We start from the raw sequence: 20,870 nt of genomic DNA on the forward strand, positions 1-20,870 counted from the left end.
CCTGTAATCCCAGCACTCAGCACGCAGAAGGCTGAGGCAGGTGTGGAACACCAGTTTCGGCAACATAACTATACTAACTATATACTTACTATATCTCAAAATATAAAGCCATGGTAAAGCATTACAAAGTAAAAAGCAAGGCAAAACAAGTCAATCTGTGTAAAATCAGCATGGTCACCAAGTTATACTGTGCACAGTAGCTGCTCACACTGCACAGTTAAAATCAAACAGGCAGACGTTCCTTAAAGACAGGAAGCAACACAGAACTGAATGCAGATGCAAACGAAGGTACTCACTGGAAATCTAACGACAGTAACATCTGTTTTGGTGGCCTCAACCAGGAAATCCATCCAAAAGTCCACGAGTTCCTGCTTGGCCATGGGCTGCTCCGTGGTCAGTTTCACAAAATGCTTATATATCAAAATTGTCTCAACAATAGACTTGAGGTACCTGAGAGCGAAAGGACAGAGTTAGGGTCACCTACTCCCCTCAACCCCATTTTCACTTTATAAGTGTTCTTTCTATTCTCCCAGTGCAATTGTACTTATAATTGTGCCTCCACATTTACCAAACACGTTTCACTATGTGCTAAATAGCAGGTCCTGTTACACGTTCAATTTTCACAAAAATTCAGCAAAGCATGTTTCTGAAAGATGAGAAAACTCATGTTTAGAAGGTTTAAATAAATTGGGCCCGGGGCCAAACATCTCCCTAAATTGTTTTTTATTTGTTGTGCTGGGGCTCAAACCCAGGACGTGTGCATTCCAGGCAAATGCTTCAAAACCGAGCTCCCTTCCCAGCAACACGTTTTTAAAAATACATATAGGTGACTGTTTGTAACACATGAGTTTTAAATGCCTATATTCAATTTGAGGACAAGGTGGACACATTTGTGTTTAAATATGCCTTTTCAAGAAAGGTCTCCGAAATAGATCCTGCGTAAGAGATTATTTCACTCTGAGCCATTGAACTTAAGAATCATACAAATATCCACAAATGTAAGAAGACAGATGGTGCCTCAAAAGAAAAAGGAGAAACGAGGACGAAGATAATCATGCAGGACGGTGGCTGTGTAAGCACTTTGCAGACCACAGACATGGAAGCTGACATTACGTAATAGGCATCATTGTGTGGCTGCTTTACTACTGCACAGGATGCTGTCTGCTTTCTCGGTAACAGAGGCCAGGGCACCTAAAGCTCTTTGTATCCACACTTCAATCTCTTCTGCCATCAGAAGAGTCATCAAAAAGAAAGGGCACGTACGACTGAGTGCATCACGTATGGGTTCGCTTAGTTCATGGCATTTACCCAAAGCCTGCTGTGGACACGCATGAGGCTGTCGGTACAGCCCCTGTCCTCAAGTGCCATGGAGACAAATTGGATAAAGTCAGTGGGGATATATTTAAAGAAAGACCTCAGTGTTGACAGAGACATACTGAGGAATATCAGAAGCAGGAAAGCAGGATGGGAATGGGGGGGGGGGTGGTGAACATGAACGTCTAAAGTCAGCATCCTCCTCAAAACATAATGGATGAGCAATCCCCCGGGTGGATGAACAAGGAGGCTGGAAAGGCATCTTTAGGCAAGTGCTAAATTCAAACGTGCAGACACCATGGTGCAGTATGTTCATTAGACAGAGAGTGCAGTGTGGACCCACAGCAGAACGAGAGCGGGTTTGCAAAGGCAGAGGGTGAACAGTGTTTGCCACACGAAGATGGACTTTATCTCTCAGCTGTGACTACTATTAAACTGGATTGATCTAAGGATTTCGATGAAGAGGAAAGGCCAGACAGGGATGCTATCGAGGACTGGTTAAGAGAGACCTGCAGATGAGGAAGTCTGTAAGGAACCAGGAGGGCCATGTTAGCAAAGCAGTCAGCTCTGGGGCCATGGGCGCTCAGAGGCTGGACTCAGACGTGCTCTAGGAAGGGACTTTCTCCGCATGGCTGTTACACTTTTTCACGTCTTTACCCTGAAAGTCAGTCACCATGTGTGCCAGAACAGAACTAGCACTATTTTTAAAGTAGTCCACAGTATAGAAAGAACTTTGTTATTTCTCTAATACTACACAGACAATGATGAGACTTGGATAGCTCCGAAAAACAGTCTGAAAATTTTAACAAAACACACACACACATCAGAAAACACTCCAATGTGTCTCTCACACTAGGAATGAAACGGAGTGAAAACCAAGAGCCAGAATTCCAAAACCAAGACTGGATCGTGAAAGAAACAAAGAGCATGCATTTGGAATGGAGCCCAGAGTAGCCGAGACGAAGATGTGGTCTCAGATCTGGGGTATGGGTCAGATCGGAAGGCACAGACTGTGCAACCTCTACACAGTATACATGAGTGACCCTGGCTGGGAAGTCCAATATGTAGGAAAAGCTAAGTGACGTCATCAAAACTTTTAATTCAATGCATTTTCTTCATGAAAATTTTATTTTTCCCGTAGATTCCGGATCTTAGCCTAAGAAGAAATCATACAATCTAGGTATGAAGGAGAGCGTGAGGCTATCTAATAAACACAGCTGCAGAAGCACGCGAAGGTTGATAAATACCACGCTGGTGTCTTCAGTTTAAACAGCTTCTCAGACGCCTGAATGACGCGCAGGTGGTCATTGGCCAGGACGCTGGCTCCCAGAAAGAAGCCGACTTCCCAGTAGCTCTGCAGTTTTTCCAGGTTCCCCTTTTTACCCAGGAGGCTGCTCAGCTTCACCCCTAGGAGATGAAGAGGAAGCAGGGTGTTACACCGCAGGTAGGCAGGGCATGAAATTAAGTTTTCATTGTCCTGAAAGATCAAAATAGCTTTTATGTTTGTGCTTATTGATGAGAATCAAATGCATTGTAAGGGCATAATGTCCTACCAAACAAAATGTACACAGAAGAAAATAAAAATATCTTTTAAAAATTATATTTATTTTTTATTTACTTTTATATGTATGAGTGGTTTTGCCTGCATATATGTGTGTGCATCATGGCACCCTCGGAGGCCAGAAGAGGGTGTCTGAACTCCTGAAGTGGAGTTATGATGGTTGTGAGCCATAGTGTGGGTGCTGGGAACTGAACCTGGGTCCTCTGCAAGAGAAACAACTGCTAACTGCAGGGTCATCTCTCCAGCCCCAGCAAAAATTATCTTTAGTTGAAAAACCCAGCATTTGTGTGCCACAGTCTAGAATTTTAAAGTGTCCATATGTGCATACATGTAAGATGAGAAAATCGAGTATATTGTTGTTATAGCATGGATCGTGGAATAACGGGAAAGGGGATTTTCTTGTGTTTTTTTGTACTGAAACATCTATCAGGAAACTGAAACACAAAGCGTGTTTGTATATATAGTGTGCATATACACACACACACACAATCTAATGTAGTGGCATTTCAATTATATTTTAATCAATAAAGTCAACCCGAAGATCCGAAAAGCGAAGCACCCAGTCACTGGCTCTTACCTCGACCTCAGTCCAAAAGGGCGATCCTGCCTCCAGGAATCTCAGAATGACACTGTGCCTGAGAGCTGTTTCCTTTCTTTATAATTCTCTCTAGGTCTGGGATTAAATGCATGCACTACTGGAATTAATAGTATGCACTGCCTGGTTTCTATGGCAACTAGTGTGGCTCCTGGGATTAAAGGTGTGTGTTATCACTGCCTGGCTGTAAGGCTGACCAATCCGATCTCCAGGCAAGCTTTATTTCTTAAAATACAAGTGAAATGCCACTACATTACATATATATTATCAGTCAGGAACCTATAAAGCCAAAGACTCTGTCTAGTTAGTACCATCCATTTTCTCTTTGTTACACTGGTTACATTTGTTGCATGAGAGGCAGGCACCCTACAGTTACAGCCCCAGCCTGTTACTGTCACTGTCTAACACGGCTTGATACTATAATGTGAGTTTTCCAACTTTGCTCAAGACAAATTTGCTTGTCTACATTCCTTACATTTTATTATAACTGTCCTGTATTATTTGTTCATCATATTGATTTGCTTAATTAATACACATATATCCTTGCAGAATTGCTTAATGCTCTTAGTATTCATTACCTTAAAAACGATTTGAAACCAGATCTAGTTGCGCACGCCTATAATCCCAGCTTCTGCGGAGGTGGCTACAGCATCAGAAGTTGAAGGTTTGCCTGGGCTACAGAGAGAATCCAAGAGCAGCCTGGGCAACTTAATGAGACTGTTATACAACAGGAAGAGGGTAAAGGTGTGGGGTGAGGGAATAGCTCAGTGCTATGCACAGTAGAGCACATGGGGATAAGATTCTGAGTTCAATTCCCAGTATCTCCAAATTTTATTTTCGTTATTTAAAAATAGGGCTACAAAGTAGGACATATTTTAACAGGCTATAGGGACAGAGGCCACTCAAGGAACGTACATCTACTGCCTCTTAAAGGTTCATGAATAGAAGTTTACTTACTAACTTGTAAATTTTTGTCTAGTTACTGTAGAAATAATTCCTGTTGTAGTATAATTCCCAAGATCTGTGACCTGTTAGAACATAAACAAACCTCAAAGAAAATCAAGTGTAGAAATCTTATAATATTTCTTATTAAAGTGTTCATTACTTCTTAAACATTCTTTAGCTCAGATGTATGATTTTGTTTCTGTTTTTTGTTTTCTGGTTTTTTGTTTTGAGACAGAATTTCTCTGTGTAGCCCTGACTGTCCTGGAACTCACTCTGTAGACTAAATTGGCCTCTAGTTTACAGAGATCAGCCTGCCTCTGCATCTCAAATGCTGAGATTAAAGGCGTGCACCACCACCTCCCAGACCAGACATATAGTCATATTAAGATTTCCACATTAAATGGTTTAGATAAAATCATGTACTTTTGTCTACTTTATATTTTCTGGGAGTAATATTTTACCCTTTTGAGAATTATAACTAAAACAAAATAACCTTTAAGTTACTTTTTATTACATAATTTACTTAAACCATAAATATTTCAAGGGAAAATGAGCATTTGGATGATCTTCACATTTTGTGGGGATAAATTAAAAAGAGAACAGTTTGCCACCAAAAAGACTAAGTTGGAACCAATTGCACCTGCCTGTGCAAACACACCACAGATCTTCGAGCTGGGCATCCCCACTCCAAAAAAGTTTAAAAAGTAGGCAGGAAAAAATGAGACACTAAAAATGTATCTACCAACCTTGGTTGAAAATAAACAACTTTTTATTATGTGACACTTCCAGGAAAATAGTAAAATCCAGACACAATCTAATAGAGAGTCCTGTTGTCAAAAAAATCTAGAATGTTATTCTATGGTTATTGACTTTAACAATGGCATAAATTTGCCATAGGATCATGACCCCATCCTTTCACTATTTGGACAAAAATGTTTTAATCTATTTACTTCCCTTTGTGTGGAGGGTATGGTGTGTGTGTGTGTGTGTGTGTGTGTGTGTGTGTGTGTGTGCCTATTGCATCGTCATGCTCACACCACAGTGAGCATGTAGACCCCAGAGAACAATTTGGTGGAGTTGGCTGGATTCAACCATGGGAAATCTGAAGATCAAATTTAGGTCATCAGATTTGGTGGCAAGTACTCATACCCACCGAGCTATCTTACCAATCTCAAAATGCATTATCTTTAATGAGAGATATTGTTTTAGCACATGGACAATCATAAATTATTTACCAAAGCACAGATGGATAGACAGCCATGTTTCATTATGTTCTTGTATACCCAGCTTTGTGTACGTACTCAGTAACCTCTTCATCATGAAGTTCTAATTGTTGATTGGTTGGAGATGGGAGGTGAGGGCCACTAGAAAACTGAGTTGTGTTTTTTTAAGCCATTGTGACTAACCACATTTTCATGCTTTGTTTGTTTTGCAAATGAGTTTGTATGTTCTTCAGATATGATGCATAAAACTTGGTTTTGCCAGTTGTGGTGGTGCACGCTGGTGGGATTTGCTGAAAGAGGCAGAGGCAAGAGGATCATGAGTTCAAGGCCAGCCTGGGCTACACATTTGGGGCTGACGAGATGGCTCAGAGGTTGGGAGCACTGGCTGCTCTTCCAGGGGTCCTGAGTTTGATTCCCAGCAACTAAACGCTGGCTCACAACCATCTATAATGAGATCTGGTGCCCTCTTCTTCTGGACATGTGTAGAGAATACTGCATACATAATAAATAAATAAATCTTAAAAAAACTTGTTATTATATAAAACTATTATGCTTTTAAGATTGGTGTTAAAAACATGGCTCTAACCTGTGTTTGTTCAGGTACATGCATGTACAAGCACATGCACATGATTTGAAAGTGTGTATGGAGGTCAGAGAGCAAGTCGGGGTGTTATGACCTCTGATTAGGCTGCCTGGGCAACGAGCCTGGGAGATCCATTATCTTCGCCTTCTCAGTAGTGGGATTATAAGAGCAACTGCCATTTCAGCTTTGAGTCTGTTTGTTTTATTTATTTACTTTTTTGTTTTGTTGTTTGTTTGTTTTTTGATACAGGGTTTCTCTGTGTGACTTCTGGCTGTACTAGAACTCCCTCTGCAAATCAGGCTGGCCTCAAACTCAGAGATCTGCCTGCCTCTGCTTCTCAAGGATTAAAGACACGTGCCACCAAGCCTGCCTTGTTTTTACTTTTTGCTGTTCAGTGTAGCTTCTGGGAACTGAACTCAGGTCCTAATGATTTCAAGGCATAGTACTTTACTGACTGAGCCATCTTCCAGTTCTTCTAATGTTTTTATACTTAGGAGACCTTTCTTTCTCATGAGCACTTATACATTATGGACCTCAGTACATAGAAGCGCATCTGTATTTAGGATATTTCCATGGAGCAGAGCTTCAGAAGGAGCATTATGCTAGGTTCTAGGCTACAACATCTTACTTCCTAGGTGCTGGGAGCACAGGTGTGTGTCACTGGAACATTTTAAAAGGTCTTTATGCATAATTGCGGATGCAAGTACATCAATTATAATTTTACCAAAAGTGTAAATTTCTTCTGTGCAAAACATTTTGGCTTAAGTTATAAGCAATGGGTGTTGTATCTCTGTGATTTCATATAACTTCCTACAACTTCTTCCATCGAACTGTCTGCTGATATAATTTGAATTTTAACATAGCTCTCATTAGGACTGGCTGACCTGGAAGCACCAGGGGGTTTTCAATGGCATGGCTTTTATCATCATATTTCCACCTGGCGGCTGAGACTAAATTCAAGGCTGTTTTATGGGGAAATGAGGACACAGCGCTCCGACCAAACACTCATTAGTTGCCTAGCAACGAGCACATTAAAAATGCTGACTCTTTCAATGCACACAACACAGCAAGCAAGGGGATGTTTCCCTTTGCAATGAGGAGAGCAGAGTCCAGAGAGATCTGGAAGCTTCCGAAAAGACAGAGATTAATTCTTTCATTTTGGCTTTCTATTATGAAGAATTTCAAACATATACAAATAGAAAATATACTATATTAAGGGAGTAGGGAGTGTAGCTTAGCAATAGAGCACTAGCTTAGCATGCAACGTTCAAGAAACACAGAGAAGCCAAACAGATCTACATGTGTGTATACATACATACATACATACATACATACATACATATGTAACATACATACATACATACATATGTACTACAATGAATGATCAGTTTTGGGACAACTGTCAACATTTTGTTACTCTTTCAGCTTCTTGGTTATTTTTGCTGAACCTTTCAAACTAAATCACAGATATTTTATGTTTACAGATTATAAGGAATCTAGAAAATTCTCCTATAAATCTTTCTCCATTACAACAGCAATTAATTCCCTAATGTTATATATTAGATTTGTCTTGACTCAAATAAATCCTGTAATTATTACCCAAATGTCCCCCATAGGTTTTTTTTCATAACTAAGCTTAGTAAATTAAATGGTCATTTAATTTCATTTGGTATTTATGACTCCAAATATCTTTTAATCTACCTAACCTAGTCATGCTTCTTTTCCTATGACACAGATTTGTTTATTGCTTCCTCAAAGCAGAGATGCTGTCTTACAGAATACCCGTGCATTCTGGACCTGCCCACTGGCATTCCATAGTATCGCCTAACTTACTTCATTAGATCTCATGATTCCTACTGAGTGGATATTGGGCCTTAAGCTTCCAGTTAAACATTTCTGGTGAGAATATTTCACAAGGGACAATATCACTTCATCAAATTAAGAGAAATGTAACTATGGTAATCACTTAAAATAGTGATTGAATTTGGTGACTTTGCAGGGCCCTTCCTTTCTACAGATACATCTGCTCTTTTTTTCTTTTTGAAGATTTATTAAGTTACTTACTTATCATGTGTATGGGTGTTTTGCTTACACGGCTGTCTGTGCAGTACGTGTGTGCACACCTTTTCCTTTGTGATGAGCAATTTCATCAGGGAATTGCTGAGACACCATGTAATATGGCAAGATGTCTGCTTCTTAAATAAAGGTATTTACTTAATGGTTTCAGTTCTAACTGGAAATCTCTGCCACAGTGAATTACCGTGACATCATTGTCATCATCAGCTTTACCTTTTTCTCTACTTAATTAACCAGTATTCTCCAAAAGAATGCATCCTTCTTGGGGGTAAAACTGTAAGGAACAATCTTCAACTGGAGAGGAGCTTCAAAACACATAAGCCAGAGAACCTTCTTAAAAGAAAGGAAAAGTATTTCACCTTTCCCTTCCAAGCTCTGTCCGTAAGGGACAAGGGAGTCCTTCGTGGTTGGTAATGAGTTTTGATTCTGTTTTAATTTTTTTCAATCGTCATTGACACATGGATTTTTATATTCAGTAATGCATTTATTTCATATTTTTTCTTTTATTTTGTTTTGAGGTTTTGTTTGATCTGGTTAAGTTTTGGTTTTGCTTTTAGGTGAAGTGGACAGAGTTCTCTTGACTGGCCTTGGTCTTCTGATCCTCCTGCCTTCATTCCTGGGTGCTGGAATTACAGGTATGGCAGCCAGGAACTGGTTACATGTTGCTGGGAATTGAACCCAGGGTTTCCTACATGCCAGGCAAGCACGCTACCAACATGAGCTATATTTGTGGCCCTGTTCTGTATTTTTTAATGCTCAGAGAAAATGAGATTAAGATATTAATCCATCTCAATTTCCAAATACAGGGTTCTTTGTCTTACACTACCATTACTGATATGGACGCAAAACAGTAATTTTGACTCTCTATAAAATGTATCATATTTAAAAAGTTCCACAGACTGTGTAAGAAATTGTTTTTATTTAATATTAGAATATTAATTTTTAAAGCTTATGAAGCTTAAAATAGAAGGTTTAAGATATGGCCTTATGTGTTAAATGCTAATTCTAAGCAGCTGAACCATCAATTACCCAAAAGTTAGGACCTATGAAGCAATTACTATAACCTTAAACAAACCCATAACTACAATCAAGAGTGTGTGATCGTTCGGACATGGCTTGAACATCTACCTCTAAGGTTCATGTACTAGAAGTCCGGGGCTTAGTATAGTGGTATAGGGAAATATTAGAACCTTTAAAACATAGAGCCTTAAGGGAAGTGGTTAGCTCACTGGACTCACTGTCCTCACTATCTTCAGAAGGGATCAAGGTCATTCTAGAGAGTGAGCTGTTACGTAAGTTAGAGCCAGTCTAGTCACTATTGAACCTACATCCCTGCACAATCATGTAACTGTTGCCTCTTGACATCCACCATAATGGGATACAGACCAGACCAGATCAATGGAGCGCCTTGATCTTGGACTTTCAACCTGCAAACTTGTGGTCTAGGTGAACTATGCATCTTCTGCTATTTTGTTATAGCAATAGAAAATGGACTAAAAGAATCCTTGGCTTCAGACGCGATAGTTAAGAATTACTTCTTAATTCATTCTTATATCTGGGTGGTGGTGGTACATGCCTTTAATCCCAGCAATCAGGAGGCATGGGCAGACAGATCTCTGTGAGTTCAAGACCAGCCTGGTCTACAAGAGCTAGTTTCAAGGCAGCTAGGGCTGTTACTAAGAGAAACCCTTGTCTCAAAAAAAAAAAAAGGGAAAAAAAGCCAAACATGCCATTAGCTTTATTTTCCTTGTATATTATGATATATTATTACTATAGTTTATTACTTTATTTGCCTAAACCATTTCTCTTAAAAATACACATAGTCTAATCTTACTATTAATATTAATTTTAGGTCAGCCCATTTTAGATTGGCATAATTTCTGACTGACTGAAATATAACATATAAAGTTAAGTATCATTTAATGAGGGTATGCAATTTATGTTTTACATGATAATATTGTATAACCTTGAAACTTAGCTTTTATAGAAGCTAAAATTCACATCAAGTCAAATTGTAAGCCTTTGTACTTGATGAAATGTCCCGATTTCGATATTTTAATTTTTGTTGTGCATGTCCCTGGACGTGAGGATAACGTATCTGGGGGTACTTGTGTATACACAGGCATATGGATGCCAGTGGTCAAACTCTGGTGTTCCTCAAGTGCCATTTGTCTTCGTATTTGTTTATTTTTGAGGTGGGGTCTCTTGCTGGCCTAGAGCTTACCAAGAAGGGTAGGCTGTCTGGACAGAGAGCCCCGGGCTCAGGCTTGTCTGTCTCCAACAAAGAGGGCTGCAGGTGGCCCATTACAGCAAGTTTTCTCATGTGGGCTGGGAGAGGAGGGCAGTCAAAATCAAGCTTTCCTGATTGCACAGCATATACTTTACCCAATGAGTTATCTTCCCAGCCCAATGTTCAAAAGCTTAAAGGCATCCTCATGTTTAAGTGCTTGTTCAAACTATGTTATGAGCTCTTCTTGGCAGAAAACACAGTGTTTACTCTGTGAAGTTACATTCTAGCTCTCCCAACCTCAGTGAGCTAGCTGTTTTCATCTATACACCACGTAAAAATGAGAGCAAGAATAAGTGCATTTCCTAACCACTGTCACTGTTTGACTTACAGAGGCAAATCAGGGTCAAATCCCATGAAGACTGAAGGGCCCCATCCAAAGAGCACAGCCACAAGATGCTGAGACCACTGATGGAGAGTGAGTTTGGGCTATGATAAGTTTTTAAATTAAGATGCAATATTTTGGAGTCACTTCTAAAAGGCAAAAGTTGATGTTCATTTTCTCTGATTTTAGTTATCAGTCAAAAATTTATTTCACTTGATTTTAGACAAAAGGTGGAGTGACCCAACTCTGTGCTTTAATGCAAGTGCAACCCAGTTAAAATAAAATCAGTGTTAGATTTTATCATTCCTTGAGCCTGGGACTCTATATTTACCTTTAAACGTATCTTAGAACAGTTCATGATGGAGATCTTGAAAGTCCTTCTTAGGAGATGCTTTCAAAAAACAGGGACTTTATTTTTCCTTAGAGATACTTGAACTGTTTTCAAGTTTAAAATATTAAGAAAATTTTCTTTTATAGTGAATAATTCAACTAACATAAGTGGTTTTTTTTCTCTAGTGAAAAGTAAGGCACAAGACTTCTGTGGCTGTGGTAATAATTCCTCCGAGAATTGGGAAGGTCTCTAAGGAGGGGCTTAACTATTCACCAGAACAACATCTGGTTACCACAGAAGACATTCCAGGGTCTAGAAACTTACAACAACAACAATAATAATAATAATACCCCAGAACTAAATCGAAACCACCACTCAAAACTGGTTCACAAAGATGTGAATCCTAATTTATTTAAATTCCAAAAGAAGACCAGTAGATGAAACGATGCTACAGCTACCGGAGCGAAGGGCACACTCTATCAAGGGCGACAGTTCAGAAATCGTCTCTGAGAGGACCAGTTATCATCAAGAGTGCCAACTACTTTATTGTTATTTTAGGGACTTTGCGGGCTTCGCTCCCACCACCAGGAAATCACAGGGGCATCTGTGTTTAGAGCAAAAAAACGAAAACAAGCAAACTAGAAGTCAGCCAGCTAGCCAGCCTGCTTTCCTGCCTTTCTTGCTCTCTGTCTCTCTCCCTCTCTCCCTCCTCTCCCTCTCTTCATCCCTCCCTCCCACTTTTCTTCCTTCCATCCTTCCATCCCTCCCTCCTTCCTTTCCTTCCAGTTTAGTTTTGCTGTTGTCATGAGACTCATGTAGCCCAGGCTATCCTTGAGGCCAGGATAGCTGGTGATACTCATAAGTCATGGTCCTCTAACCCTCTGCCGCCCACATGCTGGGCTGACAGCTGTGCATCCCCATTCCCAACAGTCTCTCTCTCCTTTTTTTTTCTTTTGGAAGCACCTGGACACATGATCTAAAACACGCCTGATATCCCACAAAACTATCAGGCCCAGGGACCTGGGGAGTGAGGGAAGAACCTGTATCATCAGTATGAGTTTGAGTTGTAACCACAGGAACCAGGAAAAAGATACAGTAAGACTAGGAATTATATCCCAATACAAATTCCATACACTAGTATAAATTCTGATCCAGGGGATCCATTAGCACCCCTACCCCGAAATTTAGATTAGCTAGAATAAAAAGCACAAGGGTCTTCTCCTTTACATGACTTTAGGTCCAGTTTCTTGATTCCCTCTAAAAATATCAAGCTGCAATTACCAACTTTCCGAAGCTCAAAGGAGGATTCAAACTGGTGCCCCGCCGCCAGCAGGAGGACTGCATAATTAATTCCTGACTGTAGTGTTGGCTCAGACTCAAATGCCTTTTTGAACCTAGGGTGGGGGAAAAAAAAAGACGAAATGTTCAAGTTTACTTTCTCAATCACGAAACTCTGGGTGTGCAGTAACTTCTGTTTGCATAACTCCAGTGCCCAAGCAAAAAAGTATTCCATTGGCTTCCGCCCCAGAATCTAGTGTGCTATTAGGATTTAATGTGTAAGTGACGGCACATCCTTGACTTCCCACGTCCTCTGATTCCGATACTTAAGTCATCCTCGACCTAGTGACCCCATCTTTTAAAACTTTCTTGTCTTCAACCATCTACCAGAAATGTATAAATACGTGTGACATAAATTCTTAAAATGAAACTTCTGAACATATTTTTTAATGCCTTAAGATACACAAGGCACCGAGGAGAATCACCTGGGCAACACCCTGAAGGGCTGAGTCCCAGGTAAGTAACAGAAACAACAAAATGCCAGCGACAGGAAGACATTGATGAAGTCCAAGGCTGTGCTGCTGTACGGTAATTTCAGGTGGAAGGGCACAAAACCATTTTCTGAATGTTCATGGGCCTGAATTTCAAGCCTGGAAAGCACACCCACACTTAAAAGGACCAGTGTTTGGTTATCTGCTGCAATTTTCAAGGTGACACATCCTCGGGGCCACTGAAGGGATCCCACACACGCAATATTAAGCAGGCAGTGATATCATTTCATTTGGACATGAAGGAGAAAAGTAAAAGTAGGCATTCTTGTCCCCAATAGAATCTGCTAGAGATGAACAAATAAGAAATGGAATCAAAAAGAAAATCAGAATGAAGAAAACATAGACGGGATTCCCAATAAATGACCATTTGAAGATACATCTTTTAAAAAGATTACATAAGGAAAAGTACATTATAAAAGTTATTCTATTTAAATCATAGCTAAAAGACAGGAATACCAAAGCTGTGGTGGTAGGCAGAGTAGTATATTTATACTCTTGGCTTTCATTTGTACTTGATATTCCTCATAATTTAAAATAAGTTAAACATTAAACAAAAATGCATCTTTTGGAATGTTGAAGATTCTGTGTCTTCCTCAAGGGGCTTACTTTTAAGGAGAACAAATGTCTAAATTCAAACAAAAACCCCCAAATAATTATTAATCTTCATCATTTGACTCTGTTTGAGAAATATTTGCAGACTATAAAAGGAAATTCCAACTATTCAAAATATTTGTATCCTTTTAGAAATACAGATATTTACATTCTAAATGGAAAACGAGGGTCACATCAAGGGAAGTCACAACATACAAGTTCTCATTTATGTCTTAAAGACCCTTGTTCACAGACAAGTGGACACTTAATTAAAAAAAAAACTGTAGGAGAAGAGAGAAATCAAATTTTGTTTTCTTCAAGTAATATCAAACCACACAATATTGCTCAACAAAGAAACAAAAAGCATGGAATATCCTACCCATGATTGATGGGGGAGAGTCTTCTGTTTTGTGTTAATTTCATTGGTTAAATAAAGAGTCTGCCCTGGCCCTTTGATAGGACAGAAAATTACGTAGGCAGAGTAGACAGAACAGAATGCTGGGAGAAAGAAGCTGAGTCAGAGAGTTGCCATGATTCTCCCACTCCAGACAGATGCAGGTTAAGATCTTTCCTGGTAAGCCAGCTCATGGGCTACACAGATTATTAGAAATGGGTTAGATCAATATGTAAGAGCTAGCCAATAAGAGGCTGGAACTAATGCGCCAGGCAGTGTTCAAAAGAATACAGTTTCCGTGTAATTATTTCGGGTATAAAGCTAGCCGTGCGGGCAGCCGGGTGCCAGGAACGTAGCCCGCCGCTCCTATTACAACACATGATGGAATGGAATCCTCTGAAACAATGAAACCAAACAAGCCCTTCTTCCCTGAAGTTCTTTTTTTAGGTATTCATTCAAAACAACAAGAAAAGTAACCAATACAAGGAAGGAAAGGGATCTATGTATCTATCTACCTACCTATCTATCTATCTATCTACTATCTTTCTATCTACCACACTTTTATATATTTCAGAGACTGCTGAAAGCAACCATAAAAATCACCAAACTAAAATTCTAGAAAAAAAAAGATCCCAAAGACAAATAGTGTATGTTTGCTCTTATATGCGAATGTTAGCATTTAAGCATGTTATCTATATTATCACAGAACTTAGATAAGGGATTAGTGGAGAGAATACAATCTCCCAAGGAAGGGGAAATAGAATATACAGTTATAGGGAGACAACTGGGGATACTGGAGTGAGAACCTTAAATAGGGAGCAGGTGGAAGAGATAGGTAAGGGTAGGAATATGGGGAGGAACAACTAACAATAAGGGGCATTTGGGGCATCGTATGGAAACCCACTACTGGAGAAGTTTCTTAAAATATATACATACATAAAAGAAATTGAAATGGACGAACCATTTAAATTAAGGGGAGACATCTTTTGCCAAGTAAAACTTCCATTGCCAAGAATGGGTTGCATCTAATTGAGCTGTTGGCCAAAGAAGCCCCATGGTAACCCATAATCATCTCAGGCTACTGTCAAGGTTACTGGTCGCTCTCCACACACTAATGGTAAGGCCCTATTGCTGAAGACTCATTACATATCTCATTGAACACAGAGAAGTCAGGCTGGTGCCTGTATAGAGCTTTCACCCCTGCTGACGAGTGTTCATGGTACTGGAAGGTACTCTGCATGCTGCTGGAAGAGGAGGGTAATCACCACCCCAGCTACAGACTCTGCCATCGACAACAGTGGCCTGATGCATGAAACGCTGGAGCTATAGTAGCACCAACGTTGTGGGAGTAACCAACCACTTTCTGACTGGATTTAAGAATTCTTCATGAGATAGAACCCATACCTGATACTGCTCTGAGACTAGACAGGTTGTAGGTCTGGAGGAAAACCAAATACTATTGCCCTACTAAGGAAAAATAGCAATAAAATGACTCCTAATGCAATTCTGTTAGAGATCAGTGCCTCGCTCAGCCATCATCAGAGAAGCCTGATCTTGCAGTAGATGGGAGACAGCACAGAGAGCCACACCTGAGCAATGTGAAGAGGCTGAGATATTCTAGAACACCCAGTCCTAAATGGGATGTCTTCATCAAGCCCCTCCACTGAGGGCTCGGGGAGCTATGGCGAAGAGGAGGAAGGAAGACTCCAGGGAAACAGTGCCTTCCAAACACAACAGATGGATGCACATATGAATTCACCATGACTTGGCAGCAAGCCTGCACAGGTTCAGACCAGATGGGGCGCCATCACAGGGCTTAGAAGAAGTGGACACGGGCTTGCACCACTAACCAAACTCTCTCCAACTGAAAAGAAAAAATCAGTTTTCTCCAATGGAGTCTCACTGAGTACATTAACCATACTTAAAGGTAGGTCCCATGTCCAGCATAGATAACCATTATAAAACAAACTCAATGGCATTATCGTAGACTTTCTGTCTCATGGTACTTTGTGTACTGGCTAGTTTTAAGTCAACTGGACACAAGCTAGAGTCATCAGAGAGGATGCCTTCATAAGATCCCATTGTAAGACATTTTCTTAATTATTGATGAATATAGAAAGGCTCAGCCCATTGTGGGTGGTGCCATCCCTAGGCTGGTGGTTCTGGGTTCTATAAGAAAGCAGGCCGACCAAGCCATGAGGAGCAAGCCAGTAAGCAGCGCCCCTCTCCAGGTTCCTGCCCTTACTGCTTTTGATGATGAATTGTTATATGGAACTTGGAGGGAGATACCCTTTCCTCCCCAAGTCATTTTTGGTCATGGTGTTTCATCACAGCAAAAGCAGACCTAAGATACTTTGTTTGGACAGTGTTTGTCTTACCAGCTTTTTGCGTGTATGTTATGGTTTCTAATTTTGTTTTTTTGGGGGAAATGTGTGTGTGTTTTTCTTCTATTTATTATTATTATTACTGTTTTTATTTGCTTGTTTTCTAAAAGGAGATAAAAATAGAAAGACAGTGGAATTGGGTGGGTAGAGAGGCCAGGGGGATCTGGAGGAGTTGGGGGAAGGGAAACTGTGATCAGAATATATTGTATGAAAAAAAAACCTTTCTTTTTCCAATTAAAAAATGATGTCATTAAAAAAGGTGAAAGTTGAACACCTCTAAAGGAAAATAAAACATAATTCTGGAAAAGGAAATGGTCTAAAAAGGGAGATCTGGGCTCGTCCTGCTGTAAACAGAGACACTCTGTCGATTTGAAGGTCTATTTGGGAGAAATAGAACTAGTGGGCTGCCTGGTAATTGCATAGTTGGATTGTGAAGGAGCCTCAGACGACGATATGGCTGAAGTCCTCCCCAGGATGTGCACCGAAGGATGGGTTGGGTTTGCAGGACTCTGGGACTGGACATGCTGGGACGACAGACTGAAAACTGATGCAAATGCTCAGGTGCCACTGAGTTAAGTCTCATTAGACAAAGGAGCCTGGCATACACACATGAAAGGGATCACTCCATAAAGATATTACTAGAGTGGGGGAGATGTCTCAGCAAGCATGAGAACCTGAGTTTGGACTCCCGGCACCCACAGAAAAATCTGGGTGGGGCAGCAGTATAACCCCAGTACTAGGGAGTGGAAACAGGGAGATGTGTGGGCCTTGTTAGCCAGGCAGGTTAGGAGATCAAAGGGCTCCGTGTGCATTGAGGGACTCTGCCTAAAAAACAAGCTGGAAAAGAATTGAGGAAAATACCCTAAGGTGACCTCGAGCCTTCACACACGGACATATGCATCTGAAGGTACACACACAAACACACGAACATGCACCCACACCACACACAGACACACACTGAACAAACAAGAAATTTACTAAGGTTTGGAACAGAAGAATAAAGCTAAATCTCAAACCCCAAAATGTGGACAAGAAATATCCCGTGCAGACAGACTTTCCAGGCTCTCTGTCAAAAGTCAAAATGTCACAGCCGAGATAAGGACAAAACGGACAGGTTAGATAACCCAAGCTGAACTCAGACACAATTCAACTCAGTCGCAATGGCTGACATCAGCAGCTTCTTGTCCTCCATGCTCTGTCTGAGAACACAGTGTGACCTGTGGTCCTAATTTAATTCTGGAGTGCAGGGTGCCTGGTGCAAGATGAAGCGTTGAGAATCATGGGAAGTCAGAGCAGGTGAACCACTCACGAAGAGTCCACAGGGGCCAGGAAGGCTGGTGGCCTTGCTAGCGAGTGCGGTCTTTAAGATGGGGACAGTAAAATGATGACACACAAGGCGAAGAGAACAGAAAAATATGAACAAAGCTAAGAAAAAGAGCAACGCAGAGTTGGAGTCTACAAATATCAAACGATCTGGATCACACATACTCCACGTGTGATAAGAAAGATGCGCTTAAAAACACACTGAACGCAACAGAAGAGAGCTTTGGTGACATAAATAAATAACAAACACAAAACAGTAAATGAAGTATAATTTAAATGAAGTGGAAAAAGAAATAAGAACGGAAAAAGGAAAAGGGAAAAGAAGAAGGCACAGGAGACATATGGGCCCTAGTTAAAAAGCCCAACATATGTATCCTTATATGCCCAGAAGAGAGTGGACATGTAACACAGGGAATAGCTCAAGATGGGGATAAAAATATTCAAAAGCTGCTGAAAACATCAGCCCACAGACTCAGGAAGTTTAGAAAAATTCAAGAAAGATAAAATAAAACAGTCCAAATCCTGAGACCAAAAACCCACAGAGGAAAAAATACTGTTCAGTCAAAGGCCTTGCTCTGCTGCCCAGCTGCTGCCAAACTGTGGGCACAAGGGACTTTCCTGCCTCGGTGTCTCTACCGGTAGGCATCACCCCATCTGGTTCATGAGAGAAATCTTAAAACTGACCAGAGGGGAGCTACAGATATAGCTCAGTGGATGAGCCTTCATCATATATGACTGGAGTCCCGAAACAGAAGGGAAAAAAGGGGAGGGAGGGGGAAGGGAATGAAGAAAGAATAGAAAGTTGGCTAGAGAAGACTAAAGGCACAAAACCCCCAAAGAGTCAGTAAAACTGAAATCTGATTTTGCAATCCAAATAATAGAAGCTACAAGAAATGTTTCTCATGCAAACAATAGAAGCTAGCAGAAATGTAACTTCATAGGTAGGGTAATAAAGTAGGATCTTCGAGAAGAGCCAAAACTGGAACTCATTGCCAGTTGATCCATACCACAAAAACCACCAGAGTGTCTTCAGACCAATAAAAGTGATTCTAGGTCCATCTGAGTCGCGGAAAGAACAAATATCAAAATGGGCGAATGCATGGCTATATAAAACTCAATTAACTATAGCCTCTATTAACTATTTAAATCAAGGTTCCTTACTAGGAAAACAGTGATATAATTTAAGATAGTATGTATAGTTCAAGAGTCCTTTCTTGTGATGGCTAGCCTTGGTTGTCAACTTTACTACATTTGGAATTAAATAAAACACAAGTTCTAGGCTTGTCTGTGAGAAACTTCCTTCTTCTTTTTTCTTTTTCCCTTTTTTTTGGGGGGGGGGGATTGTTTTTCTCTGTAGCCTTGGCTGTCCCATAGACAGGAGCTGGCTCTGTAGATCAGGCTAGCTTCTAGCTCAGAGATCAGCCAACCTGCCTCTGCCTCATGAGTACTGGGATTAAAGGTGTGTGCTACTATATCTGGCTTGTGAAAATTTTTCTTTTTTATTATTATTTTTATTGAGCTATACATTTTGTCCACTCCCCTTCCTTCCTCCGCTCTCCCCTTCTACCTTTTCCCATGACCCCCACACTCCCAATTTACTCAGGAAATCTTGACTTATTCTCCTTCCTATGTAGATCCATGTAATGTCTCTCTTAAGGTCTTCTTTGTTGTTTAGGTTCAGTGGGGTTGTGGACTGTAGGCTGGTGTGAGGGATTTTCTTGTTCTGAATACTTGAGACATGAAGACCCACCTAACCTGGGCCATATCTTCTCATAACAAACAACCCATATAAAAGGATGTGGAAGAAGGAAGCTTTTGCTTTTGCCTGCTTGCCCTCACTCCTGCTGGCAGGTTCATCTACTCTGTTTCTGAGGCATTCCTTCATTGGTTTTTCACCTCCTTCTTTGGGATTCTATCACAGACAAGATCAACAACTCCAGGAATCCTTTAGAACTCCAATAGCAGATTGGGTCTGGTAAGACATTCAGGTTCGTGGGATGAACAACTACTGAATTCTTCATGTTTCCATTGTGAGACACTGTTAGAATACCCAGACCACAGCCTGCATGCCACTCTCATAAAGTGTATATGTGTGTGTGAGTGTGTATACACACATATATATTCATATAATGAATACATAATATAGATATACATATATATGCACATATAAATCGATTCTATCAGTTCTTGTACTTTAGAGAGCTTGGATGGATGTAATAGTAACCATTAGGGAGCTACTAAAGGAATGTAATTAGAAGTATTACTAAGGAACTAATGAGCTATTAGACAAGACAAAGTAATGCTCAATTATTTCATTAAAAATCATGCAGGCATGAAAAAAATGAACAAAGAACATGAAACAATGAACAGCAAGAGAAAAAATAAATGCCCACTCTTCAGTTTCCACATTAAATGTTCATGACTTAAAATACAAAGATTTCACAAACAGAATTGAACAAGGAGAGCAAAGAAAGAAAAAGATACAAATATATATAATATACAAATACACACACACACACACACATATATATTAAAGAGTTGCTTTAAGTATAAGGACACAGGAAGTTACAATGATGTATACAGATATGATTTTATAGTAATATCTGAAATAAGCCAACTTCATATCATTATAAGAGACAAAGACAGAAAGCAAGGCAGAGTACTTCATAGTGATAAGACTATAGTACAAATGTAATAGTCCTACATGCATCTATTACCATTACTTCAAAGCATACACAACAAAAAATAATAGAACTTAAAAATTTGATGAGTCTACAATAGTAGCTGGAGATTATAAAACACTCCATGATGATCAAACACATAGAATATCAACAGATGTATGGGAGATCTGAACAGGACAGCATGCCATTTTAATCTGTGTTATCTGAGATGCTGCTCCCCATTCCTGCAGGCTTCCTTCTAGGGCAGAAAAGACCTCTAAACAGGTTTCAAAGAACAGAAATAATGCTGTGTGTTCTCTCTCCTAACTGCACCAGTAGAAATCAATAAGAAAGATATATCTGGATACTGGACATTCCACTTCTGAAGATCACAGTAGAAATCATCCTGACAACTGCATTTGAATGGAACTATATAATAAGCCCAATAT

The 20,870-nt window shown here is 40.2% G+C and overlaps 1 protein-coding gene across 2 annotated transcripts in view; it reads right to left on the reverse strand.

Annotated features, from left to right (window-relative positions):
* Window positions 1–20,870, reverse strand: part of Map3k5 (mitogen-activated protein kinase kinase kinase 5) — a 203,318-nt gene that overhangs the window by 82,915 nt on the left and 99,533 nt on the right. For both annotated transcript variants that reach the window (XM_075948128.1, XM_075948136.1), the window contains 3 exons: window positions 12,522–12,634; window positions 2,562–2,721; window positions 297–450 (listed from right to left, as the gene is read on the reverse strand). In XM_075948128.1, the coding sequence (XP_075804243.1) occupies window positions 297–450; window positions 2,562–2,721; window positions 12,522–12,634 (427 nt within the window). The remainder of the gene's footprint in view (window positions 1–296; window positions 451–2,561; window positions 2,722–12,521; window positions 12,635–20,870) is intronic.

This window comes from Microtus pennsylvanicus, chromosome 1 (genome assembly GCF_037038515.1).
Source record: "Microtus pennsylvanicus isolate mMicPen1 chromosome 1, mMicPen1.hap1, whole genome shotgun sequence".
Classification (NCBI taxonomy): domain Eukaryota; kingdom Metazoa; phylum Chordata; class Mammalia; order Rodentia; family Cricetidae; genus Microtus; species Microtus pennsylvanicus.